At 46.4% G+C, this 25,311-nt stretch overlaps 1 protein-coding gene across 5 annotated transcripts in view; it reads right to left on the reverse strand.

The window, feature by feature from the left end:
- MECOM (MDS1 and EVI1 complex locus) overlaps window positions 1–22,828 on the reverse strand; it is a 363,383-nt gene extending 340,555 nt beyond the window's left edge. For 4 of the 5 annotated variants that reach the window (XM_064516591.1, XM_064516589.1, XM_064516590.1 and 1 more), the window contains exon 1: window positions 22,596–22,828. In XM_064516591.1, coding sequence (XP_064372661.1) covers window positions 22,596–22,632 — 37 coding nt within the window. In that variant the 5' untranslated portion in view covers window positions 22,633–22,828. The remainder of the gene's footprint in view (window positions 1–22,595) is intronic. The other variant, XM_064516593.1, reaches the window with a different exon arrangement.
- Between the last annotated feature and the right edge of the window lie 2,483 nt (window positions 22,829–25,311).

Raw genomic sequence — 25,311 nt, forward strand, 5'->3', positions numbered from 1 at the left:
GTGTCTGAGGGCCAGGCCTGCTCTTGTATTTACCTACACTGGCCAAGTTCAACATCCACTTGTACACCTGGGGAACAGCTAATTCCTGCAAAGCCTTCACTTGCTGGCCTTCCTTTATTCCCTGGGGGCTTCCTTCTCTCTTGCTCCTTCCAGATGACAGACAGCTCCACCACTAACTCCTCCCAAATACAGCAGTCATGATGCCCGCACAGACATGAAATATGGAAGTTACGTGAAGTGCTTTCAGCATCTCTCAATTTTTGCAAGGATCAGAGGCATAGGAGAAGGCCATTCCCATCCCCACTGGGGGCAAGGGCAAAAGAAATATCTTCATTCTCACCCCAGACTGTTATCTGCTTGCCACAGGATGGGTAACCTCCTGCAAAGACCCTGGGGAGTCTCTGGCATCACTGCCAGCAGACCTGAGGTGTAAGAATACCTCCCTCTTCCTGTGGTTGCGTGGAGGATGGAGAGGCAGACATCTCTCTGCCCTGCTCCCTGGAGGAACAAGGGACTCTGCTGCGGTGCTGCTGCCAGATGCAACATCTAAGTAGAAGGACCAACTAATGTGCCCAGGGGGTAAAGAGAAGACTGGAGAGGGACCATTTGGCCTCACAGTAAAGCCAGGCTGAACCGTCACTCTCTGCTCCCCACCTGAGTCTCCCTTCCCATAACTTCGCCCCCCATACCTTCCTCCTGCTCTAACCACTAGAGAGCACCTCCCTTCCCTTTTATCAGTCAGGCTCACAGATTGAATGTTATCAATTGACAGCTTTAAAGCTAAGGAATTGTATAAATTAAATACAGTCTGCAGCAAATATACTGAGGAGCTAGAATTTATATACACACTAGATATGGGAGCTCTTAGTTATTACCCACTTAAGGGTATGGCACTGATGAATGGTAAGGCCACCCTATCCCTGAAGGCCCTTTTCATTACCCACAGTACAGGAATATTGAGAGAGTGTGTGTGTGTGTATCCAGTATGACTACTCATTTCCATAGTTCTCCATCAGCTTTGCATTCAGTTTATAAAATAAAAAATTACTCTAGGGACATATTTCACTCATTCCAGAACCTTCTCTCTCTCCCCCTCTTTCCCTCCTTCAACCTATATTGAGGCTTTCTCTTTCCTCCTCCCAGCCCCAATACTGTAACAATGCCTTTAAATCTGATGGCTCTTATTAAATGAAACAACTTAATTACTATCAATATATAATGTTGTGCACTCCAACCTCAGCCGAGACATCTGATCCCATTCTGCTCATGACCTTTAATGGCCATCAAATCAAAGTAATTTTGGTCAGCTCAGTATGGATCTGACATATGCCCAGGTCAGGAAGATGAAGGGACACTAATCTACCATGTTACCCTGTCCATTGTTTAATACCCTTTTCAATAGAATCTAATAACTGGAGAAATGCCAGTTTTCTGTCTAGTTTGGGTTAAAACCTCTTTCGTTGAAAATAAATAATTATAGAACATTCTGAATAGCCCAGGGTTTACATAATTGGTGCCTCTTAGACAGAGCAATATACTTACCTTTGAAGTTTGCAAGGAGAGGAATTTAGGAATTCAAATCAGTGGCAACGCTCCTGAGTGTGCTCCACTCTCCACCTCGGAGGGGCAATTGCTAAAGGAGCCTTAATTAAGGGAAGTGAAAACCACTCTCGATTCACCAAGGTAACACAACAAGTGCATTGCTTCCTCTGAATTGAAGGAAAATGGGAGGAATGCTTCCACTCAACGGCAGCTATTCTGCAGGCTGGGACTCAAGTCCTTCAGAAAAAAAATGTGTGTCATAAAATAACCAGTAACACAGCACCCCATGCATAAAGACAACAGGAATGTTTAGGTTCAATCATTACTATTTATACATATTGTTTCCCTAGAGCTAAACAAAACAAGTTTTCCCATACCAAAGGCAGGGACAGTGCCAGGAGAGCTAGACGCTCTGTCTGGATTGGACAAACAGCTTGACCTATTGACGGGGCAGCTGGATGTAGCAATATTTTACATCAGGCTCACTTTGCTAATGCACTTGCATTGGGCCAGTCTCAAAGCAGCCCTACGCTCCAGAACACCAACTGTAGCTCAAAAACGTCATGTCAAGGCCGATACTGGCAACTCTCTGGAAAACTAGCCCTGGCTGCCTTAAAAGTAAGGGCAGAAAGCTAGGGTTTGCCAGGTTTCAAATCAGACCTTCCTTTCCATTTGTAAAAGAGGGAGACCACAAATCATATTTGCCTGGCTTTTGAAAACACCAGTCATGGAAGCTGAGCAGAAAACACAGAAGGATGTTTTTGTTAATTACTCATTTCTCCACTACCCATTCTTTACCTTAAGTCATTAGTCATGTAACAGAGCAGGTATGTAGCAAAAAACAGCAACCAAGATTTATATGACATCTTTCAACCCGAGGGTCCTGAAGCATTTTACATAGTTGCGATTACATCATGCCACTGCTTTGTAACTAGAGCTCGTCATTTCTCTTGCTGGGTCAAAGTCTCAAGGGCCAAAACTGCCTTTAGATTAGCAGGGTAAAACACCCTCCATCATGCCGCAGGTGCTGCTCCGGGTCCTAAAGAACTTTGCAGAGCTGCAAAGAAAGACTCGATTCCTTCCAGCTCCTGTTTGAAGCCAGTAGAAGCAGGAAGCAGTGGCCATGCTCAGGGTCTGTAAGGCTCAGCCTCCTCTCGCTACCCACGTAAAGAAAATTGGGAGGAACGCCATTTTACTTCAGTGGAGTTATTCTGATGTAGCTTAAAGCAGAATTTGTAATCAATCCTCACCCAGTCACTCACTTGAAAAGGAATTCAGGGTTTGGCTGTACATACAAAAGAATCACTTCACAACCACTGAATATATTTATGGTGTAATTGAATCCTTTAGTGATTTTTCTTAAAGGGAAACCTTGTCCATTTAGGGTCGAGTCTGCATGGGAGTTTTGCCACTGACTTCAATGACAGTAGGACTGAGGATGTACCAGAGCACAGCAGAACTCCGTATGCAACACATCAGTGCCTTCGGCTAGCAAACTCTTTCTTTGAGAGTCACAAAATAGTATCCTCCTTTATTTTGGACAAAAGTTTACTCCTGCCTTAAATTAAACAAACGTTAAGCCTGATTTGAGGTCTATGACCAAATTCTGTTCTCATTCACACCAAAGTAAATGTAGAGGCAAGCTGCAGAAATCAGCAGAGAGCAGATCTCAGCCTCTGCAATGGTCAGTGCTGAACACAGGAGTTCGCACATATTCCCAAGTCAGCTTTACAGAGGAATTTTAGCACTGCCATTTCTCACACAAAGCTGAAGTGCAAAATATCCCTTAGATTCAAAAAATCAAAACACAAAAGCATTTTTCCTCATAAATTGCCATGCAAATATTTTCCCACTTTCCAGCCAGCTGTTCTCTTCATCTAATTTCACATCTGGTTACTCTAAGCAGAAAAGAGTGGTGAGTTTAAAAGGCAGTCAAAATGAGTCAGCTTCTATAACCAAAAAGGGCACAACTTAGACCACCAAATCACACTGGAGACAAAAGATCAGTTTTATTCAAACAGAGACCAATCCTGCTAATACCTAATTTTGCTTCTTTTACTTCATTAATAGCCTACAGATGTTTGCAACATACAGCTCTTCTGTATGTCTGTATTGCAATTATCGGACATAGGCACAAATACTATTTCTTATTGTTTTATTTGTTGTGTTAAGTATGTATTTTTAAACTCCTGTTGCTAGTCTATGCCTGTGTCATCTTTGCAGGTTTGAGCTCCGTTAACCCTTTTATGTTTTCTTTGCAATAAGCTGCAGCAGTCAAACAGTGATAAATGACCTTTTAAACTGTGTTAATATATGCATGTGAAAATATTCATTGACAGCTTTATGTAGTGCAGCAGTCACTAAAAGCGGGATTTAAAATACAGAACAAAAATGGCATTTAGGAGTTAAATGTAAAGGCACACGCAAATGTTGCTTACATTGTAAACATGTTTAACATGTATTTGTAGCTAAAAATAAACCTATATATTTAACAAATATTTTTCATATTGGTCAAAACTGAAAATAAGTTAAAGTAATTTGACCATGTCAGGTAAACTCTTTAAAAAATGTTTTCAATGAGGGATAAAACTGTTTACAAGTTTTTAACTGTAAAATATTTCTTTTCTTCTTGTACCTTGCCAATATCAATAAAGAAACAACATGTATAAATATATATAAACAGACACTTGGCATAAGAACACATTTCATGAAATATGAGTAATAGAGCAGGAAAATTCAAAGTATATTTCTTTTTTACTGTATTGAATGGACAGGTTACCGTAAAGAATACATTATGTGCAGATGGATGAAAATACAAAGTGTATACAGGATATGTAGGATATGAACGCTGTGTTCATTTCCAGGTAGAAATGCAAACATTTTGGTTCATTTCAGATCTCACTTACACTGCACTATTTGGTGTCATTTCATTGACTTCAGTGTATTTGGACTTCAGTCCAGGAAAGCACTTAAACACATGCTTAGCTTTAAGCGCACAATAGTCCCCTTGAAGTCAAATTAAGCACATATTTACGTGCTTTGCTGGATCGGGGCCATACTACAGATTTACACAGATGTAAGTGAGCTCAGATGAGCTCAAGCCACAATGTTTGTGTCCAGATTCAAATCCAATTGGCAAATGCTTTCAAAAGCTGGAGGTATTTGGATTAGGGGTTTTGGTCCAAGCCAATCTGTAACTTTAGTACCTGAACCTGCATTTCTTGTGCACCCCAAACTCCCATCGGCATTAGTGAAAGCTTTGGAGGCACAAGAAGCACAAGAGCAAAACCTCTGGGACTAAAGAGCCAATTTACTTAAACCCAGATTATAAATTTTTGTAACCTTTAGATTAAACCAAACTCCCACCAGACTCCCACTAGAATTCAGCCTGCGCTCCGTTACATTTCTCACCCAGCATTTGGATTTTTTGTTTATCATATTACTATTGCTTTTGGCTTGTATTTACTTTATTATATAACATTAACCTAGGAAAAAGTAATGGGCACCATCAAATAGCTGTCAACATAAAGCACTTATAAACAAGTGTCATTAGTGAACCAGCAAAGAGCGTAGGAATTAATTTATATCACTTCTGTTAAAGTTAGATAAACACAGATTTACAAATTTTAATTGCAAACAATGCCTCAGCCTGGTCAGAAGCTACATTCCCTGTTTTTAAACTGACTTTGCTAGTCCAGCAAACGGACACTACAGGCTGAACTCCCAGCTGCAGATAGGCTGGTTAGGAAGTGAGTGAGCCCACACAAAATGACACCCGCTGTTACTCGCACCATGAGCGCTTGCTTCTAATCTGTCTCACATCTCCCACAGCTCAGAGCAGCCAAGGTGAACGTATATCCCCACTGGCAGGAGGTAGATAGATACAGCACCAAAGCAAAACTTGGCAGATTTCTACATGCCTCTTATTTCTGGACACCTTTCTGTCCACCAGTGTTCTCGCTCTTTACCTAGAACATCAGATGGGCAAACCCCTTCCACGCGTTCATGGAAAAGATCATCTTTAAATGATCAGGAACAGAAATTATCAGCTGCAATTCTAATATGGTCTATATGGATCAACAGGTTCCTACTTTTTTATTACTCAAACCAGAGCTGGCTTCTGGCCCTGCAAAGACTGTGGTTCCCATAAAAGTAGGAAATTCCAGCACGGTAATGGAAAGTTCCCTGCCCCTACCCCCCACCTGCAGTACTGATGGTAGCACAAGAAGTTGCAAAGCTATTTTATTTCAGTGCCAGGCTACAACAGGAATGTACCTGCTGCTTCAGTAATTCCTTCTCTACTCTGACGCATGCATCTCCTACCAGTACTGATACAGCTCCAGTCTCAAAGATGGTCAGCAAAGGCTCCGTGGGAAAAAAGAGGCTGCCTCTGCTATTTTTATGAGACTCACTCTTATAGGATTTGCACATTTTTGCTTGTTTATTTACCAAAATAGAGTTAGATGATGCTGTTCTATCATCTCCCCTGCTGAGGACACAGCAGCAACACTGGGAAATCCTGCTTCACATGAAGACCTCCCAGTGCACAGTACGTTCAGAGCTTCCAAGAGACAGCCATTCTTTCGAGCATCCTCAAACATGGCTCTCCTGTCTCATACATTACTAAACCGGGGAAGCACAAACCTGCAGAAACACACTGGTTTCTGCTGATGATTAATGGTGGTCTACACCTGCAGCCCAAAATTAATGATTTTTTTTAGTATATATACTTTGAGAGAAATATACAAAATATGACAGAATTACAGTGTTGGAAGAGGAAACAGGAATATAGGCTCTAACACTCAAGGCTGTGGCAGAAGGTAGAATAAGATGTGGCATCCAACATCTTTTCCCCTAGCTTTTTAGCTGTGGATAGGGAGACTGTGTTCTAGAGACAGATGGCTTGTCATTCACCTGAGCTAATCTCCAACATCGTCTGAAAAGCACACAGGGAAAAAATCCTCCTTCTATTACTTTTGGATTTTGTAACCAATACTGAAAAACCAGTGCCAGCAGACACAACATTGAATAAGTGAAAACTTTGCTGAAAAGTAGGTATTAGTCAAGAAAATGTCAGATCGTTTCTCGTAGCTTCTACCCAAATTCCAGTGGGAAGAGCATTTCATTGATGTCAGTGCCTGGATAACACAGTGAGATTGCCATCATAGCGCATAATTACACCAATGAATGCTTCAGCATTCGTACACCACACAGAGGGAAACGCTTCCAGTTCTGACTGCAAGCAGTGCTAGGGGAAACTGAGCCATCAAAGAAGCAGCTTCAAGCTATGCCAAAACCCAGAAGGGAAAGGCACAAACCCCCCTGCCCCACTCCTCCAGCAGCCAGAGAGGTACCTGAGATGGCACCTGTGCCTCATGGGATCCTCCTCCCCCAGTACAGCTGCATGATCCTGCCCAGGAGCTGCAGCCAGAAACAAGGTGCAAAACACTGGCAAAGTCTTACATAGCATCGTATAGGCTGTAAAGTAAAATACTTCCTTTGAGCTGGTGAAAATATATCTTCTGGCAAAAATGGGGGCCTGACCCATGGGTGGGGGCTCATTTTTCTGAGCCACCCTGGAGCAGGTGCTGGACCTGCTGGTGCTCGTTTCCCACTAACTGCCCCACCAGACCCTCCTTGGTCCTTCTCTCCTCCCAGAGCCCAAGGAGGCAGCGATGGCTGATGGGTAGCTTGGCCCTCTCAGACCGCCTCTGGAGGAAAATCTCAGGTGACTTTAGGCAAAAAATCAAGGCTATGATTTCACATTCTTCTCAGTGCTGTTAATTTTTTTATGAACAAGCCCCAAATAGGTGGAGATAAATGCAGTTCCACTGGCTTCAGTGGAATCACAGTGATTCAGTGCAGCTGAGCAGCCCCCTTGTGTGGAGGTGATGTTCAGGGGAAGAAGCAAACATCCTGGCAATTTCTTTCTTCCAGTGTGCACTAAGTAATCTTCAGTCTTGGATCTCCCATAGTATATAGGTCCTATAATATCTCAAACCAGCTGGCACATAAGGTATACAGAAGATTCTCTGAAAACCAGAGAAATCCTGATGCAGCCACAGGAAGAAATCACTCAAAAAGGAAGCCTGACTTGCAACATTCTGCAGCCTGGACACTTGAAAGGCTCCAGGACAGGATCAGGTGGGTCACAATCCTATTTCATTAGCACGCAATTATAAAAGCAGATGTGCTCTCTTCCACACCATTTTTTTTAACACCTTAGTTCAACAGCCTTTCCTCACTTAAACACTCAGGAAGTTAGCAATGATGTAACTCAAGTACAACCTTTTGCTTTTCTTCAGTTGGCACTGCATATTTAAAGATTTTTTTAAAAGACTTTTAAGTATTTTTTTTTAAAAAAAGATCAGTGCAATAATGCTGCAATAACAGAAAGCTATCCTAAAAGCTATTTTATAATTGCTCTATGGGCAAGAAAACACAGGGGTGACTGACGGGTAGTCTTGATCATTCTGTATATCAGGAAATGGCATAAGAGATGGATAGATAAAATAATGTTGTTGTATAGCCATGTAAGAGCCCTGTAAAGATGTTCCCAGAAACTAAAGGCCAGGCTATCTCACTGTGATCCTAAGCTCTAAAACAAATGACTCTTTGTGAAAGAACACAATCCCCAAGAGCATCCAGAAATCCAAAAGGGAGAGAATAATTCATGTTTTAAAGATGAAAGTTGAATGTTAGAGACTAGAGCAGACTGCCAGAGTAAAGATTCCCCTTTATCTACCTTCTACTCACCCTAGACTTAAACTAGGGCGAACAGCCAGCATCATGTCCATCCATCACCAAAGTGAACTCTGCTTTCACACTAGTTTTATGCCAGTTTAGCTCCATGTACTTTAGGGCTGTTACTCCTGCTTTAGAGCACTAAGAAACAAAATTAGAGCCAGTGCTATCTGTGGTTTCTGTGGCTTACAGGACATATGCCTGGGCAGGCCACATCTGATCGGCCTCGGAAAGGTCTGTCTGCATCAACTCCTCCGACAATCAGGGGGAAGGTAGCTTGGAGAAGAAAGGGATAAGAAACTCCAAGAGCTAGAGAGTTTGGCTGAAAACACCAACAGTAAAAAATATTTTCTCTTGCTAACCTCCTGCAGAATATGTCGTCAAGCTATTGGCAGATTTAAACACACAGAAAATGTTGATGGACTATTTTTTTACTAAAACATTTTCTGTATCAAGATGATCCAGACAATTTCTGAAATTAGTATCTTCTTCCAACTTAATATGTATTCACAATAGTACTTCAGTGCAGTGTCAAAATACAGTAGTAGAGGTTAATACTTGGACATAATTGTTTTTCTCATCTTTCATATCACTATTTCCTTTCCTTTTTCTTCTTTCTTTAACCTCTTTTTTACTGCTGTTAAATTCCTTGCTTTCATTTTTTGCAGAAGTTGAGTCTTCCAGCCTGCTCTGATGCTGTTAGACATCAGTCTAGGCTCAGACTTATTACTTCTGATATGTCATTCCATAGGCAGGGAGCCTAAAGCAACAGTGTTCTCTCCAACACTTGCAAGCTTCATCTGGATCTTCACTGCCTCACAGAGTATACAGCTATTTCTGCAGATCAGGAATGGTGAGAATATATCTGGACCTGAAGAGTAAGTCCAGCACCTTAATTCAGCACTGGAATCATCTCGGGAACTAGTGGCAGTGCCAAGCCCTGACATAAATATATAAATATGAACACTTAGTTGCACACAGTCATGCTAAGCCTCTCAAGGAAGAGACCGACAGGGAGGTCAGGATGCATGGAGGTGACTTAGCCACGTTAGTTTGCTGAGCTCATGTGTGTGTGTGTGTATATATATATATATACATATATATATATATAAAACTGATATGGCACTGGGGAGAGGAAATCATGTAGAACAGCATATTGAGGGCATATTTAGTATTTGAAAAATACCAATCATCTCTTAAATCAGATGAATCATCTTAGATCAGAATTACTTTAATATTCCTGTGCAGAAAGGTGCTGCAGAAACTGATTTGTTTGCCTCCTTTTGCTGAGAGGTCTGACAGCAATCCATCAAGCATGTCCCATCTCCCCAGCCCGCTCTCCCCCCATCGTACCTGCCTACCATCTGGTCGCTTCAATCTTATTTCCGGTGCTACTTTCACTGCTGACAGCAAGAGATAGCCCTTTCTTTTCAGTGAAATACGGAAGGCTGTCAGGACTAGTTTGATGGTTACTGGCTGTCATATGCACAAGGTGCATAAACAAAGCAGGTAAAAAGACATCAAATATTTTCTTATTCTTCCTGCTCTACTAAGTACACTGTGACAACAGGAGGGACAGCCTTTTGAAAAGGAAATAGGGTCATCAAAATGGAAACTCCTTTTTTCACTGTCTCTTGCTCCTTTTTTTTTCCCCTTTCCCACAGTGTTAGTCGCATGCCCTGTTCTCATTCAGGCTACTGAAATTGAGCACTGACAGGATAAAATTCTATTTAAAACCCAAGAAAGAGATTTTAAGCTTATATCCGAGTCCTTAGACAAGTTATAACTGGAAGAAGAAATGTCCATGAGTTAGTGGCTAATAAGCAAACTGCCAAGGTCATAATGGCATCTTCTCCCATACCCATAATCACTTCCCTCAATACTTTGAGTTGTTGCGTGTATCATCAGTATTCCCTCTAATGCCTAACCACATTTAATTTTCTTTCTATGAATGATTTCCCAAAGAAAAGTGGGTGGGAATTATTACATTGCAAAGTGTATTTTTAAAAGATGAACCATGCTGCATGTAAAATAACTATTCAAGTGAGGAGTTAACATAGCAGAGGCTTATCTTGTTAATCTCATCAAAGGAATTCTGTACCTAGAGAGATGCACCCAAATACTTCAGCCAAAAGGCTAAGGGAGAAGTCTAATAGACTCAGTTTTGGAAGACCAGCTTTGAGATTGTAATAATCACCTGATATGTAAAAAAACAGGCCACCTAAAAGTGTTTCAAATTAAAAATACTTCACCCTCCAAAAGAAATGCATGTTCCCCATGGGTGAATCTGGATCAAACTATCCAGCTGGCTTTAAGAGGACTCTTCCTTTAAAGGGCTATCCAGCCATGCTTGGCTCAATAGAGAACTTTTAATAGTGGCTCTAGGTGCCACTGGAATGTCCTACCCAGCAGCCTGATCCAAAATCAAACATTTTGTACTTGGGTGCAAGTTACATGAACTAGCAGCATGTAGTACTTCTTCCCCAGGCAACCCTGTGTACTGTGTGCAAAGTGTTATTGCCTTGGTTTCCAAAGATTCTCCATATTTACAAGAAATTAAACTTAAAATCATTGTGCTGGTAACAAAATGGCAATCAGAAGTAAGGAGGTTGTTAAATAAAGCCCATTTTACTGCCGAACTTCAAGGAAAGCCATAAAATTATCAGTCCTCTCTTTCCTCAGTATATTTCTTCCACCGTCTGTGATGCTCCATGGGGTATTTCTCTATGTGAAATCTGTGATGGTTTGGCTCCAAATTATCCGAACATAAAACTAAGCTTACGAAGCCTCACTCAGAGGTTGCATGGACCCTTTTTATTGGCACAGACTTAAAAAGAACCTTAATAAGCCTTATAGGCTTGGGGGACATTTTGGTTGCTGGCACTTGCCAGCCACACAGCTCGAGTCCCTCTTGCAGAACATAGGCGGAAAGCATGCTGGAACCACAACCCATGGATTTTATAGTGCCGGATTATCTGCCTGTATTGCCCTCTTCCTTCCTAGCGAATCTCGGAACTATTTTCTTTGAAAGCAAGTAGGTGGTGCTGCAAGGGTACTATAGCTTAATGCAGCTTGATCGCTGAAGGTTACAGACATAGCCAAAAATAATAGGGATGTCTAAAATGGGGTGAGGGGGGCCATTTGCTGGTAAAGGAGAGGTCTACTGGGATTAGAGCTGAAGCACATCTACCACTGTACAAGCGGGAAGCCTACCACGACACAGCCCCTAATCCATTTCTTTTTGGAATTTTACTTCTGCCTCCGGTGATGCTGTAACTCCATACGTAGGGCACCAGGCATGAGTTTTAATCTGTGTTTCTCGGGTTCTAAGCTCTGCACAGGCTGTCCATGTTTATACAGAGCTTGGCAGAATAGGCATCCAGTCCTGCCTGGGTTCTGTGGCTGCTGCTTTAATTCAAGTAATAATGCATAATAATGTCAGGTTGGAAATAAATCTGGGTTCTGCTCCACATCTGATCTTTGAGCATGGTGCTTAGTGATACCACCATTTGGGAAGCTCTGCTCCAACCATTCTAGGTCCAGCTCTGTGGGACCTATTCTGGCTCAGTCTTGGATTGCTTTTCACCTGAGGCACTAGTTCGGGACACACAATTTTACCTTTTCTCTCCTTCTGGGCCTGTTCTCAGATGTGAAAGACAATACACAATTTTATTCCCTCAGATCTCTCTGATAGACATGGCCTGGACATCCCTTGCGCATCAGTTCTTCATTTCTTAGTTACACTGGCTTTATCTGGTCCCTTTATGTTTTGCATAATACCATGCACCACAAAATACTGAGTAGTAATTATTCGTGCATGCAGAGTATACATGCTTGGTATCACTTACACAGTCAGTGACTACTCAGATATTGCTTACTATAAGAGACGAGAGAATCAAGACAAACATATAATACTGTTTTCCTTTTACAATTAACAAATCTTAATTATTGATGAAAATTATCATTATCCTAAAATGGTAACAAAAAACAGCAAGAGTATAAAGCAGTGCTTTTAACTCAGATACAGCTATGATATCCTTCTGCTTTTCTGTGTTGTGTATTCTAGACCGATAGTCCATGCCATGGCTTGCAGCCAAAAATATATCGAGCACCTAAAAATGTAAAATAGAAACACCGCTTCAAAATTCTTTCAAACATGTTTCCTTTTCTTCCTTCATATAGAGCCACAAAGAGAATTGGAAAGCTTAAAACTCACAAAAGGGATTGCTTAATTCCTTACCAAGGTGCAAATATGCAAAATGTAGTGAAAAAGTGGCCATACCAAGTTCAAACTGCAAAGAGTTTTCAAGAGGAAAAGTTTATCATTTCAGTCAAATATCTGAAAGGTTAAATGGTTTTTAAATCAGAAATAAAAATACCAGTGGTGACTCAAGCCATGCTTTAGACTTTTTGAGGTGATTTTTTTTTCCAGTGGTCAGTGCTCATCCCTCACACACCTACCATTTGTTATGAAATGAAACAGGGAGTCATCAAATGAAATACATTCAGCAGTCCTTACTAGAGGTACTAGGTACTTTCAGCAGCAAATATTTGTTTAGAAAATAAAAATTCTGCTATTTGGAGAACCGCAGTGCTTGGGAAATGGAGACCTACAGCACAGGCCAGGCATAATGTGAATTGGCATGGTACGAGATCCCCATCCCACGCTGCCTGTGCGCCACAAATGCCGCCCACAGCACCCTGCCACCACAGCCCTGAGCGGGTCCTCAGCAGGCAGAGAGACCTGAAGAGCATAGGGAATGATGAGGTACGGTAGAAAACTAATACATGAATTCACTGTGGTCCCTGCATCTGCAATGTTCATATTTCATCCTAATGGCTAAAATGCCTCTTAAATGAGGCCAGATTATAGGGCCAACCTAATTCATTTACGCTGATGTAAATCCAGGTATCTGTTACAACGTCACATGTTGGGTCTCACCACAGAGTAAAAGCTGCTGATAAAAACCCCCAGAGGAAGAAGGGAAGTGGATTACTCCTGACCAGACCCCATTTGAAGGCCGTCGAAGTCAATACGACTTCCATCAGTTTCCGTGGGTTTGGGATCAGGCCCACAAGGAACACTTAGCCAGTTCTGCTTCCAAAATGCAAAATCCTTTTCCATGGACTTTGCCAGTTTGGTGTTAATACATGTGTGAAGGAGCTTTGGGGGGGAGGTTTTTGAGTTTTTTTTAAACTGAGGAATGATTTCACCCTTCCCACCATATGGACTTCGTGCAAAAAACAGAGGAGGAGGCAGGAGGCTTTCTGCAAATACAGCAGCTCCCTGTCACAGCTTCCCAGCAGAGGGGATATTTGTCCTGTGTAGCATCACAGGAACCCCCCCATCCTTCCTACGGCTCCCTGTTCCCTAAAGCAGGCTTTACATACATACATAGGTTACACTGAAAGGCAAGGCAGACAGCTCACTGCTGTCCACTCGCTGCTGTATGACTAATTTACAAACACAACATCCCAGAATGACATAGTCTGACAGTAGCAACATGCAAACATGCAGCCTGCTGAAAACTTGGTGATGTCTGACCTTAACTGTTAAGTACCAGCATCATTGTTTTAACCGATGGCCAGTGCTCAGGTAGCACTTAATGGCTCTGTGCCTAATTTGAGATTCAGTTTCCTTGAAGGCCAGCCATCATTTTGCTATCTGCACCAGGTTAGTTCCTGCTTTCAGCTACAGAAGTGCAAATCTGGAGTCAGGAAAGGGTGTGAGCAAAGATCCTCCACTTACCCAAACCCTGCCTTTCCCACTGAAATGAGGGGATGCTTTATAACAGCCAGGACTGCTGGAACCACACCGAACCCAGGTACCAGAGGAAATTCCCTTAGACATAGGTGAGCCACCTTATACTAATATAAGAATACTTACTAGAGTATGGTATCATTTAAACCTCCCTTTCTCCAGTAGATGATGTGCCTTGAAATATCCTCTAGCTTTATCTGACATTCAGTTCTTCCACCATTTGCTGAGATTTTAGGTTCCACATGTGCCATACAACATGCCATTGCCTGTGTGGCTTTTCAGGTTAAGGACTATACCTTCTTGTGGCTTTGCGTAGCGTGTAGCACAACTGGTCTCAAAATTACATTACAGGCTGCCACAGTATAAACAATTTCACTAGCGTACATGTTATGCAGCAAAATCATCTGAAACCAAACATTTTCCCATTACACACAATAAACATACATAATAAATTGCATTATACAAAATATATTTATGGTTAATTTTTTAATTTAAACCTGGAAAAATTTGTTAGATTGGTTGAGATGAAGTTCTCAATATTCTAGTAATCTAATGATATCTAATAGACAAAATAGTATGATATTACAATGTTCTCAAAGCTCTCCATTTTCTGTAACCCTCTCAGAGATCAAGCTGGCAGAACTCACATTTTTTTGAAATTTTATACATAATTAGTGATGCAATTGCCAAAAATAACCTATTTATAGAAGTCTTGCTCTTCTGGTTTTAGACTTATTATAATCAAGAAACAGAACAGTGCACTGCTTTGCAGTGGAATATGGGTTTGGGTCAGGCAGCAAGGACTAAAGTTGTGTGGCAGTTTCCATCCTACATATTATTTTACAGGTAATTTAAGCTTAGTTAAGAGTCTAAACACGACTAAAAAGTAGTGCACACATTCAAACATATGAGTAATTCTTCATTAAAAAAAGAAGCTGTAACTTTAGTATATCTCTCTTCTGAATGGAAATTTTGCTCTGATATATGTTTTTCTAAACACTAGGAGTCAATGCCAAAGGGGAAAGAGTGTTTCTATTTTATAAAATAAGCCCAGTCCTGCAAACCTTCCTCCATAAAACTCACATGCCCATCACAATTCAACCAAGATTTCCAAAAAGACATGAGATCATCACAGATCTTGTTGAGTCAGCTTCTCTTTTGTCAATACAAATCACAACTTGAACTGTGCTATGTATCTGCAAAGAACACTGGCGGCTCGGTAGTTGCTGGACTAGTTTTAAAGCACAGACCATACCTTTAGCTACTTCCTTGCCTCCTGTTGTTTCTGGGACTCGGAGGCCATGTGGTACATTTCAGCCTTAACTTTGAATTTCCTTTATTTTGTAGATCAAACTTCGACATTCCCTTAAGGTAGTAGGGTTTTATGTCATTGCATATATCCTAGTTTAAAAGATAATGCTTCACTGAAACAGACCAGAATATTAAACCCTGAAATAAAAAGAATTGTATTTCACTTCCCAGCTCCTATTCCTGGATTAGCTCACATTTCTTTCTCTTTGTTAGATATTTAGCACCAAATACAACATTCATTGCAGGCTAACATCCCTCCTCTAACATGAGTGTGTGGCTCACGTTTCTTCCAACAGCACTGGAGAAGGACTATGCCTCGCTATAGCCTGGAAATAGTTCCAGGATGATACAAGGTCTGAAATGCAAACAAAGGGGAGGGAGCATAAAGTCAGCGAACAATCAGGCCTGGTTCCTTTATCCCCTGGGTGTTTTAATGTTTATGCTTAAGTTGGCAATGCAAAGAGACAAAGAGTCGTGGATGGCTCTGCGGGTAACACCACCCTCTTCTCCCTAGCTGCTCCTTTACAGGGATCTCCTTCCACAACCTCTGCGTATCTTAGCTGAGCTCACCTGCTGGCAAACACCTCCCTCATGCAGCCCCTGCAGTGGCGGGGTTCCTAGAGGTGCTTTCTGATGCTTATTGATGGTCTGGTCCATCTCTCAATTTATATTCGGTATGTCTGGTTCCTGGTTTGGGTTTTAAGAACTGCAGGGGTAACCGAATGAGAGTTAAGAGTATGGCAGGAAACTGCTGGAAAGCCATTATAAACCAGCTTCTGTAATTGCAGCTTTGTGACCCTCGTCCTCCTCCCTTCTCCATCTCCTACCCCCAACTGGTATATCCTATTTCTCCTTCCCTTCTTGCCTGTAAAATCCACCTGTGGGCCTTCGCCCTGCACTTGGCACTTGAACGCAACGGGCCAGGGCATCCCCAAGCCCGGCATCGGAGCAGTTCCAGGGCCTCCTGCCGTACGTATAAACAGCAGCAGTGACGCAAAACTGCAGTGGGTTCTGAGCAAGATGCTCGTTCTCTGTTGTCTGAACTGAACTCAGTTTTTTAATGGCTGTTCAGTTTTTGAAAGTGCATTCCTGTGATTACAGCCTTGGGTCTCATCTACATATGAAACTGTACTGCTTTAACTAGGTGCATAGATTATAAAACCGGGAGGAATGATCTGCTCTGACCTCCTATATAATGCAGGCTACAGGAATTCCCTAAATTAATTCCTGTTTGGATTAGCTCATATCTTTTTAGAAAAACAGCCAACCTTAATTAAGAAAAAGGAATTCCAGTGATGTTGAAATCTACCCAGTTCTCTAGTAAATTGTTTTAATGGTTAAATACCTTCAGTACTTAAAATACAAACTGTATTTCTAATCTTCGTTTGTCTAGTTCTAGCTCTGTCTGCTGGATAATATTTTACTTATATTTGCTCGTTTGAAAAGCCATGTATGATTAAACTTTTTTCTGCTCTTCATGTAGGAACTCGTAGCCTCTCTACAAGCCATTCCTTGCCTAACTAAACTAAAATGATATAAAATTGATTGTATTAAATGATGGCAAAAGAGCACTGAGTTGTTCCAAAAATGACAGCAAACCTAGTTAAACTTTAAATAAACAAATATCATGAATTATTAGTTGGAAACCTGAGTGTCTGAACAGGCCCTTCCAGAGTTAAAGTATATCTGTTTAGAAACTGGTTTACAGCAAACAAGGCAATCTCTGTGGACAAGGCTTCATTAGCTGAGATTTATAAAACTCCTTCTGCTTCCCCAATGCCCTTTTCTTATCCACCCTCCAGCATGCTGGAGTAACCACTAATGCTTTTCTTTTGTTCTACCACACTATGTACCTGTTCTTTGCAACTTAGATGGCTTTATTGGAAAACTGTATTCTCCAAGACAGCCAGAAATATCTTCTCTGTCTCGACATCTTTACTTACTTGTGAAGTCAATAAATATTTTACAACAAATATTCCCACCACAGAAGGACATAATTAGCGCATTTGGGAAGTATCCCAGGGAACAACATATAGGCTCGTATATAGTGGTTAGGTGCATGCACATATCAACTCTGTGCTCCCTACACAGGTCCACAAAATTTCAAAGCCTGTACAAATACACACACACAGGTGTACAGGCTGCCTGCACCCCCAGAAATCTATAGATACTACCCTTCATCTCTAAACAAGTACATACATTAATTGCAATTGCAGATACCAAATGTATTTTACCTGCCTTTCTCTCTGTATGTGTTCCCATATATACAGGTTTTATATATAGCTCTATGCCAAAAACAGAAGAATATGTTACAGATGCACACACATGCACACAGAGACACATACACACATATGTGAGCTTAAATAACTAGGTGAATAGGTGAATATGAACACTAATAGCCATTTATGGCAACAACAATGAAAGCTGTCCCTGGAGCCTGCCTATGGTACAGCAGCCAAAATGATTGAGTATCTACAGGGCACTGCTACAGCAATGGCACTCACATGGGCCTCCTTTTAGAAATGATTAATATTTAACTGACTTTCTGAACCTGGCTTTGTTTTTAGTTTTGATTAGATAGCATGGTGCACAGAGCAGTCCCACTAGGTACCTTGTGGGGTGTCCGAGTGGCTTCCGCTTACGCTTCATGAGGAGAGAGACAGAAAGAGAAAAGGAGAGAGAGGGAGAGATATAAGGCAGTAAAAAATATGCTCAGCTCTGTTTGTGTTTGTTTGGAAAGAAAAGGGGGAAAAGCTGCCTGAGAGGCCAGTGTAATAAGATGCTGTAGCTTTTATGAAAGAGGTGAAATAATTTTAAACACAGACACACAATGAGTTTATTTATTTAGAAACTTGTTAAATAGAGTCTGGGAATTCAAATATTCAATGTTGACATTGTACAGAGCTGGCAGGGAGCCAGGCTCGGCTCTCTGGAGGGACCCAATGGCCACGGCGCCCAGGCCCTCGCCCCTCCCAGCCCACTAAATAGGTAAAAGCCATTAGTTATACCCACAAGCAATATCTGAATCCGAGTCAAATAATGTTGCCTCAGCCAGCCAACTTCAAAGGCGTGTAAGTGTGTTTGGCTTTTTAGTGCTGGAACTGCAGCAATATGTCACACTTTTGAAAGAGTTTTGTAAACAGTTCCTTCCCCTTTGTAGAAACATTTCTTAAGTTTCTTGTACCCCATGTAAACAGCGTTAATTAACAAGAGTTACATTTTTCATTTACAAGCAAGGCTGTATTAATAACGAGCTCGCCTTTCAGACCGTCCTTTTTCTTTGTGTCTCTTTTTCTCCCCCCACCACCGCGGGCTGCCCGGCCTTGCCGGGGAAGCAGCCGGGAGGACTGTGGGGAGCAGGCGAGGGGCTGCTCAGCAAGGGGGGCTCAGCACCGCAACGGCAGCGCCGGCCTGAGCGGCAGAAAGTTGTTCCCGGATTCCGTGAAGTCTACTGACCCCGACTAAGAGACGTGGAAGAGAGAGAGTGAACGAGAGAACGAGAGGCCGACAGAGAGAGAGGGAGGGAGAAAGGGAAAGACAGACAGAAAGACAGAAAGAGAGAAAGAAAGAGGCGAGAAAAGAAAAGAAAAGAAAAGAAAAGAAAAGAAAAGAAAAGAAAAGAAAAGAAAAGAAAAGAAAAGAAAAGAAAAGAAAAGAAAAGAAAAGAAAAGAAAAGAAAAGAAAAGAAAAGAAGAAGAAAAGCCACACACACGCTCTCCATCCTGAAAAGGGTTAATGAAGTGCCTCGCGAAAATGTGCCCGGCATATAATGGGAATGTCTCGGCCGTCCCCCGGAGCCTCCCGTGCTGCAGCCCGCCGCTCAGAAGCCATCCGGGGACAGCGCCGCGCCGGGGATGCAGCCGCGCCGCGCCGAGCCGAGCCGCGCCGCGCCGCGCCGAGCCGAGCGGGGGCGGCGCGGCCGGCGCTCCGCGCGGAGACGCCCCAGGGCCGGTCGAGCGGCCGGCGGGCAGCGGCGGGGCCGGGCGGCAGCGCCGAGGCGCGGTGTCTCCGCACGCCGCCGGGCTGCGCCGCCTCCCCGCCCCGCGCCTCCGCCGCCGGCTGCGCCTGATCCGCCTGGCCGGACTGCGGCGAGCTGCTGTGGCGAAACGGGCGGCAGGGCTGGGGAGCGTATGTACACAAAGTGCCAACCGCAATAAAGACGCACTAAGGCAGAGGTAATGGTAAAGTGATGGCAAATAAACAGCCTCGCTACAAGGGCTGGGAGCCTGGACATGGCAAACATTTCCCTTCTCAAAAACAAATTCCCGGACAGAGTCTTAAACAGGCAAATAAACTTGCCAGCTCTGTTTTTCAATCAAGGCTTTTAAGTACTAGACTGAGGCAAATTACAGGCGCAGGAAAACCTGCTGAAACTTAGGAAAGTGTTATTTTACTATCTCAGATGGTTAGAGGGATCTGGATCTACCTTGGCTGCACTAAATTGCCTGTAAAAAAGTGGTGATAAAGTGTAAAAGTAACAAGTGCCTCCTTATTCACGTGTGTTCCCCTAATCTGATCACCTTCTGTCTCTTTATGAGGCTACTGGGTGGCTCGGGGCTACCCCTGGGCTGGCTGCAGGGCTCCGGCGGCGTGCGGGCTTGCAGCGGCCCCGTGCTGGGGCGGGGGTTATTCGGGGATACGATTTCACCAGGCGGGCACAGCCCCAGCCGAGCAGAGAAGCAGCTGCCCCGGGGGCCGGGGGCTGCCCCGGCGGGGCCCCGAACGGCGCCGGCCGCACAGGTGCAGCGCGGCCGCGGCGGCCGGGCCCCGCGCACCGGCCCGCGCCCCGCACCGCCGGCCGGGCTCCGCACGCCGCTCCTCCTCCGCCTGCCTTCCAGCCGGGTGCGAGGGAGAACGGTTCTAGCTCGTCTTTTCCCTTCTTTCTGCAGCTGAACGTTAAAAAAATTCACTGGCTATGCCCAGCGTGGCTTCTTTTGTTTCTTCTGATTTTTTGGGGTGGAGGGAATCCTTAAAATTATTTTTTCAGTTTTACAGAGAGGCTAAGAAACTGCGCTCTTCAGGTATTCTCCCTTAACTGCCAGCAAAAAGCTTTCCTGAATATTAGCGAAAATTACACAATCGGGGCGGGTTTTTTTTTCACGCACAAAGAAGTAAAAGTGAAATAATAAAAGAAGTGAATTTGATCCCGATTTATATGGTTTTCCACGTAATAGCGTGAAGGCTACAAAATGTTTTCTCTTCACAGCTCAGAAAGAACGAACTGAAAACCTGAAAACTTCTCTTATTGAACGACTAAATTACAGGGGTCGCATACAGCCCTCCTTCCACTTGCCATGAAACTGAGACGCTCTTCGGGGGGAAAGAAACAGTGTTTCAAAATACAAAAATCCCAGCTTTTTAAATATGATTTCCTTTATGAGCGGATTGTAACTGAAGGATTATATAATGCAACGCATCTGTCTGGGGAAACTGCTGTTGCGGCAGCGAAAGCCAAGACATGCAGCCCAAAGACGAAACTTTTCAACTGGTCAAATCTATCCCTGCAGAGCAGCGGCAGCATGAGCAGCCCTGCAACGTTACACGTGAAAGAAAAGGAAGGGAAAGAAAAGAAAACCTGATGGTTTGGTAGCGGACGTGACACTCTTTTTACATAATTAGCCCCAAAGCAGGGATGGTAACCTGGAGATTTAGTAACATATTTGTTTTCAAATTGTGTGCACTGGATTATCCACTTTTAAATCACCTAATCAAATGCAGGTTGTGGCTGTTATTGTTAAGTTTCAAAGAAAAGATGATGATGATCCAGGGAGATCTTTTGCTTCCCCTTTTCCACGCTGTTCTATTTTTTCCCTTAACAAATAAAGAGTAAATAAGCATATGCTTTTTACGTCACGCAACTTATGCAACATTTCATCTGACTTTTTTTGCCTGCCCTTTTTTTTCAGTCGAGAATGTAAGTTGCAACCGACATAAAATTCAAGTGAAACTTGCCCAGATGTGTCAGTGAAAATAAAGACATCAGCTGCTTTTAAAATAGGACGCGAAAGCTGGCGAAGTTTTGTTGTTGCTTCCCTCTTTTTTTAAAACACTGCTGCAGTTAAAAGCAAAGATCCCTATCATAAAGGAGAAACAGATGGAGTGAGCGTAAGGCAAATAATTAAATAAATCGGCATTTGCGTGTCGATGGCTGAGACCTAGCCTAGCAGAATAGAGACCTTCGGGCGGCCAAACTGCACAAAAAGTGCTGGAAAGGCGCCTGAAATTACAACATTTAGATCAACTTTTAACGGGTGACTCCAGCAGGCTGGGAACTGCTCCGCGGTGTCCGGCGGCCCCGCTCCCCCCGCCGCGGCCCCCTCCCCGCGTCCACCCGCGCATCCCGGCGGAGCGGCGCGGAGCGGAGCGCGGCGGGCGGCTCCCGCTGGCCCCGCTGCCCCGCGCCCGGCCCCTCCCGCGGGGGCCGCTCCGCGCCGCGGCTGACAGCGCCTGCGGGGCTGCGCGCTGGGGACCACCGGGGCGCCCCGCGCAGAGCCTCCCCGCAGCCGCGCGGCTCCCCACGCGCGCACCGCTCCCGTGCCCGCTGTGGCTTGATGCTACCCGGCTGCACACACACACACACACACACACACACACACAATGTTTTTTAGTATTTTTTTCTGGCGCAAGCCAGCAGCCGACCAGCCGCCGGGGCGAGCAGGGCCAGCGGGGTCCCCGCGAGCTCTGCGCCGCAACCTGTGCCCGGGGGTCGCGCTTCCCCCCGCAGCCCGGGGCAGACCTGCCGCTGGCTGCCCCCTCCCCACCCCGGGGGCACGGGTGTGCGCACACACACACACACACACACACGCACACACACACACACACACACACACGCACACACACACACGCGCGCGCACGCACACAGCCCCCAGCCCTTGCAGACAGCCGACAGCGCCCACTATAGGGCCCGGAGCCGCTCGCAACCCCCCCTCCGACCCCCCCTCCAGCCCCCGGCAGCAGCAGCAACTTCCAGCGCTCGCCACTGAACTTTTCCTCAACTCCTTCCCCACCTCCCGCCGGGCGCCCCGCAGCCCCCGGGCCGGCTCCCGGCGGCCGCGGCCCCGGCACCCCGCGCCCGGGACGCGCCGCCGCCCCCGGGCCGGCTCCGGGGCCGAGGCCGGGCCGGGCCGGGCCGGGGATGCTGCAGGTTGCCTGCGAGCTCCGCGGCGCATCAGACATGTCTATGCAACATGGCAGAGAGCGAGGGTGAAAAGCCAAGAGAAAGGGGTATTGCACCTACTTGCGGCCAGCTTCCTCGCCCTGCCTTTGGATCGCATGCTGCCAGTCCCGCGGCCGATGCTGGCGGGGGGGGGCTTTTTTTTTTTCCTCCCGGAGCTTTTCCTCCTTTTTCGCTCCCCCTCTCCCTCTCTCCTCTCCCTCTCCCGCACACACACTCTCCCTTTCTCTCAATCCCGGCTCGCTATCTCTCCAGCATTGTCAGTTTGGACACCTTCGCACATGCGCACGGGCGGCTCCCCCCCGCTCTTCAACATTTCAGCGCCGCCAAAAAAAGTTTGCAGCGATCCATCACCGCCGGTGGGGACCCTGACAGCCGGCACCGGGGCCGGGCCGCGCCGGGCCGCCGCGCCCGCTCCCCCGGCGCCGCCCGCCCGCCCGCCCGCCCGCCGCCCCGCCGGCGCACGGGGCGCGCTGCCGCCGGCCCTGCCCGCGCCGCGCGGAGCCGCCACGGCCGGCCCGGCCCCGGCGCGGGGTGCTGCCGCCGCCGCCGCGGCGCGGAGCGGGCTGCGGGTGCCGCCGCGCCCGCCGGTATTTATAGCGGGGAAACCGCTTCTGCTCGCGCCGCGGCAAGAGCTGGAGCGCGGAATAAATTACGCTTTCTTGCTGGCTTTTATGTAACATTAATGCTGCCCTGGCGTCTTTGCAACATTTAAATGGTGTATTCTCATCCGGCCGCAATTATCATAGATCTCTGCGTATATATAGACAGGGAGATACAGTTTGATTATGTATGCATATCATTAAATTGTACACTTTTCCAGCGCACGCACTTTCCCCACCTTGAACCCGGCTGAGCTACCACCAGTTGGGCACAAAAAGCGCTTTTAAAACAATAACACCGACCGCTCTAATCTGTTTTAATTACAGAGTTTGCCAATCAAAGAGGGAGCGTGCTGAAATTGGGAACTCCTTTAGGGGGTGGCTGCGTCCGAGTTATGAATCAATCCAAACTACATATAGATTTTCCTCTGGTACAACCTCCTTGCATTAAACAGTTTTGTTCAATACCTTCCATGCGCTATTTATGTTCCCATTAATATCTGTTGCAAATCCTGCCAGACACCATAAAAGAAAATTACAATCTTTCAGACTCGGTGCTGCGCCAGTACATACACGCCGCTCAACTTTTTGTTTTAATAAAACCTTCAGCATCGCCCCTTCCCCCTCCCCCGGCTGCCGCTGCTGCGGATCGGGGCCGCCCGCCGGCCCGTCCCCACGGCCGCCCTCCCCTCCCCTCCCCTCGCCCCCCGCCAAGCGGCCCCGGCGCCCCACGCGCGGCAAATCCGCCGCGCCACGGCCGTGGGGCGAGGGGACCGTCTCTCACACACTTTCCCCCCAAGCATTCAACAGGGAGGCGCGAGTACTCGCGCTCGCTCTGCAAAGCCCTCCGCGATGCCCGTAATTATTGTTAATTTGCAGCTAGAACACTTTTAGGATCACGCTGCTGCGGTGGAGCAGGGGCTCAGCTAACACCTCCTGCACCCCGAGCCGGGCGGCCGGAGGATGAGGAGGAGGAGGAGGGCAAGGACAGGACTGTGCCCCGGACCGCCCCGCTCGCTGCCCGGGGCCCCGGACCCCCCCGCCCCGCTCGCGGCTCGGCAGCCCCCGGCTGGGTGCTGGCGGAGCGGCCGGCCCGGGCAGCCCCGGCGGTGAGCTGGGCCCCCTCTGCCCTGCCCTGCCCTGCCGTGGGACGGCTGCAGGCGGGCTGGGGTTGCCCCGCGGACCGCTGCAGGGCGCAGGTGGCGGCCGGGCACCCCGAGTAGGCGCCGGGGATGCGTGAAGCGGGGGCCGGAGACGGCAGGGGGGGCCCAGGCTGCCAGGGCTCCCCTGTGAGCGTGGGCATTTCCCGGCTCCAAGCTCGCTCTCCTCTCCCACGGGGAGGACATTTCTGCCGGCTCCTGTAAAAGGGTGTCTGCAAAATGTCCCGCCGGACCGACCTGCGGCGCCGGCCGATTAGGGCAGATCGAAAACGCGGGGGGACTCTGCACAGCTTCCCCCTCTTTCGTTTAAACTGAGCCCGACCAAGCGTGTGCGCGGGAGAGGTGCGCTTCCTCAGCCCTGCCCGGGCACCCGAAAGCTGCCCGCGCTTTCGATCGCTCCGCAAGCCCGCCGGGCTGCCGAGCCCCCTTGCCCGCCGCGCGGAGAGCACGCGTGGGGGCCCCGCGGCGGCGGCCGGGCCGCGCCGAGGCGCCGCAGATGCGGGCTTCCCGGGCGGGCAGCCCTGACCCCGGCAGCGCCGCCTGTCACCGCCACCTGCCCGCCGTCCCAGCGGCCCCGGGAGCCCCGGCAGGTGCCTCGCCGCCCCCCGGGACACCCGGCCCCCGCCTCGGGCTGCCTCCCGCCGATTTCCTGCCCTCCCCGGAGCCCCCTCCGCCGCACGCCGCAGCCTCGCCAAGTCTGTCCCCCTCCCCGAGAGCTCCCTGCGAGACCCCCGGGAAATCCGTTTCACTCCTGCGGGTGGCTTGTCCGCGTTTCTAGCCCTGAGCTCCCTCCGGGATGGGAAACCGCTGCCTGTGAAAGCCGGAACGGCTGCGTGTGCGTGGCTGGGTGCTTGTTTGCAGCAGAACCGTGGTCAACAAGAATTTTTTTTTTCGAGGGGAGGAATTAAACCTATTTCTAATACATGCTGGGAGACCAAAAACACCCCCTCACACACAGGTTTCAATGCATTCTCTGTAACAGGAAATTTTCTCTTCCTTACATTATAATTGAACAAG

The sequence above is a fragment of the Dromaius novaehollandiae genome, chromosome 9 (assembly GCF_036370855.1).
Source record: "Dromaius novaehollandiae isolate bDroNov1 chromosome 9, bDroNov1.hap1, whole genome shotgun sequence".
Taxonomy (NCBI): Eukaryota; Metazoa; Chordata; class Aves; order Casuariiformes; family Dromaiidae; genus Dromaius; species Dromaius novaehollandiae.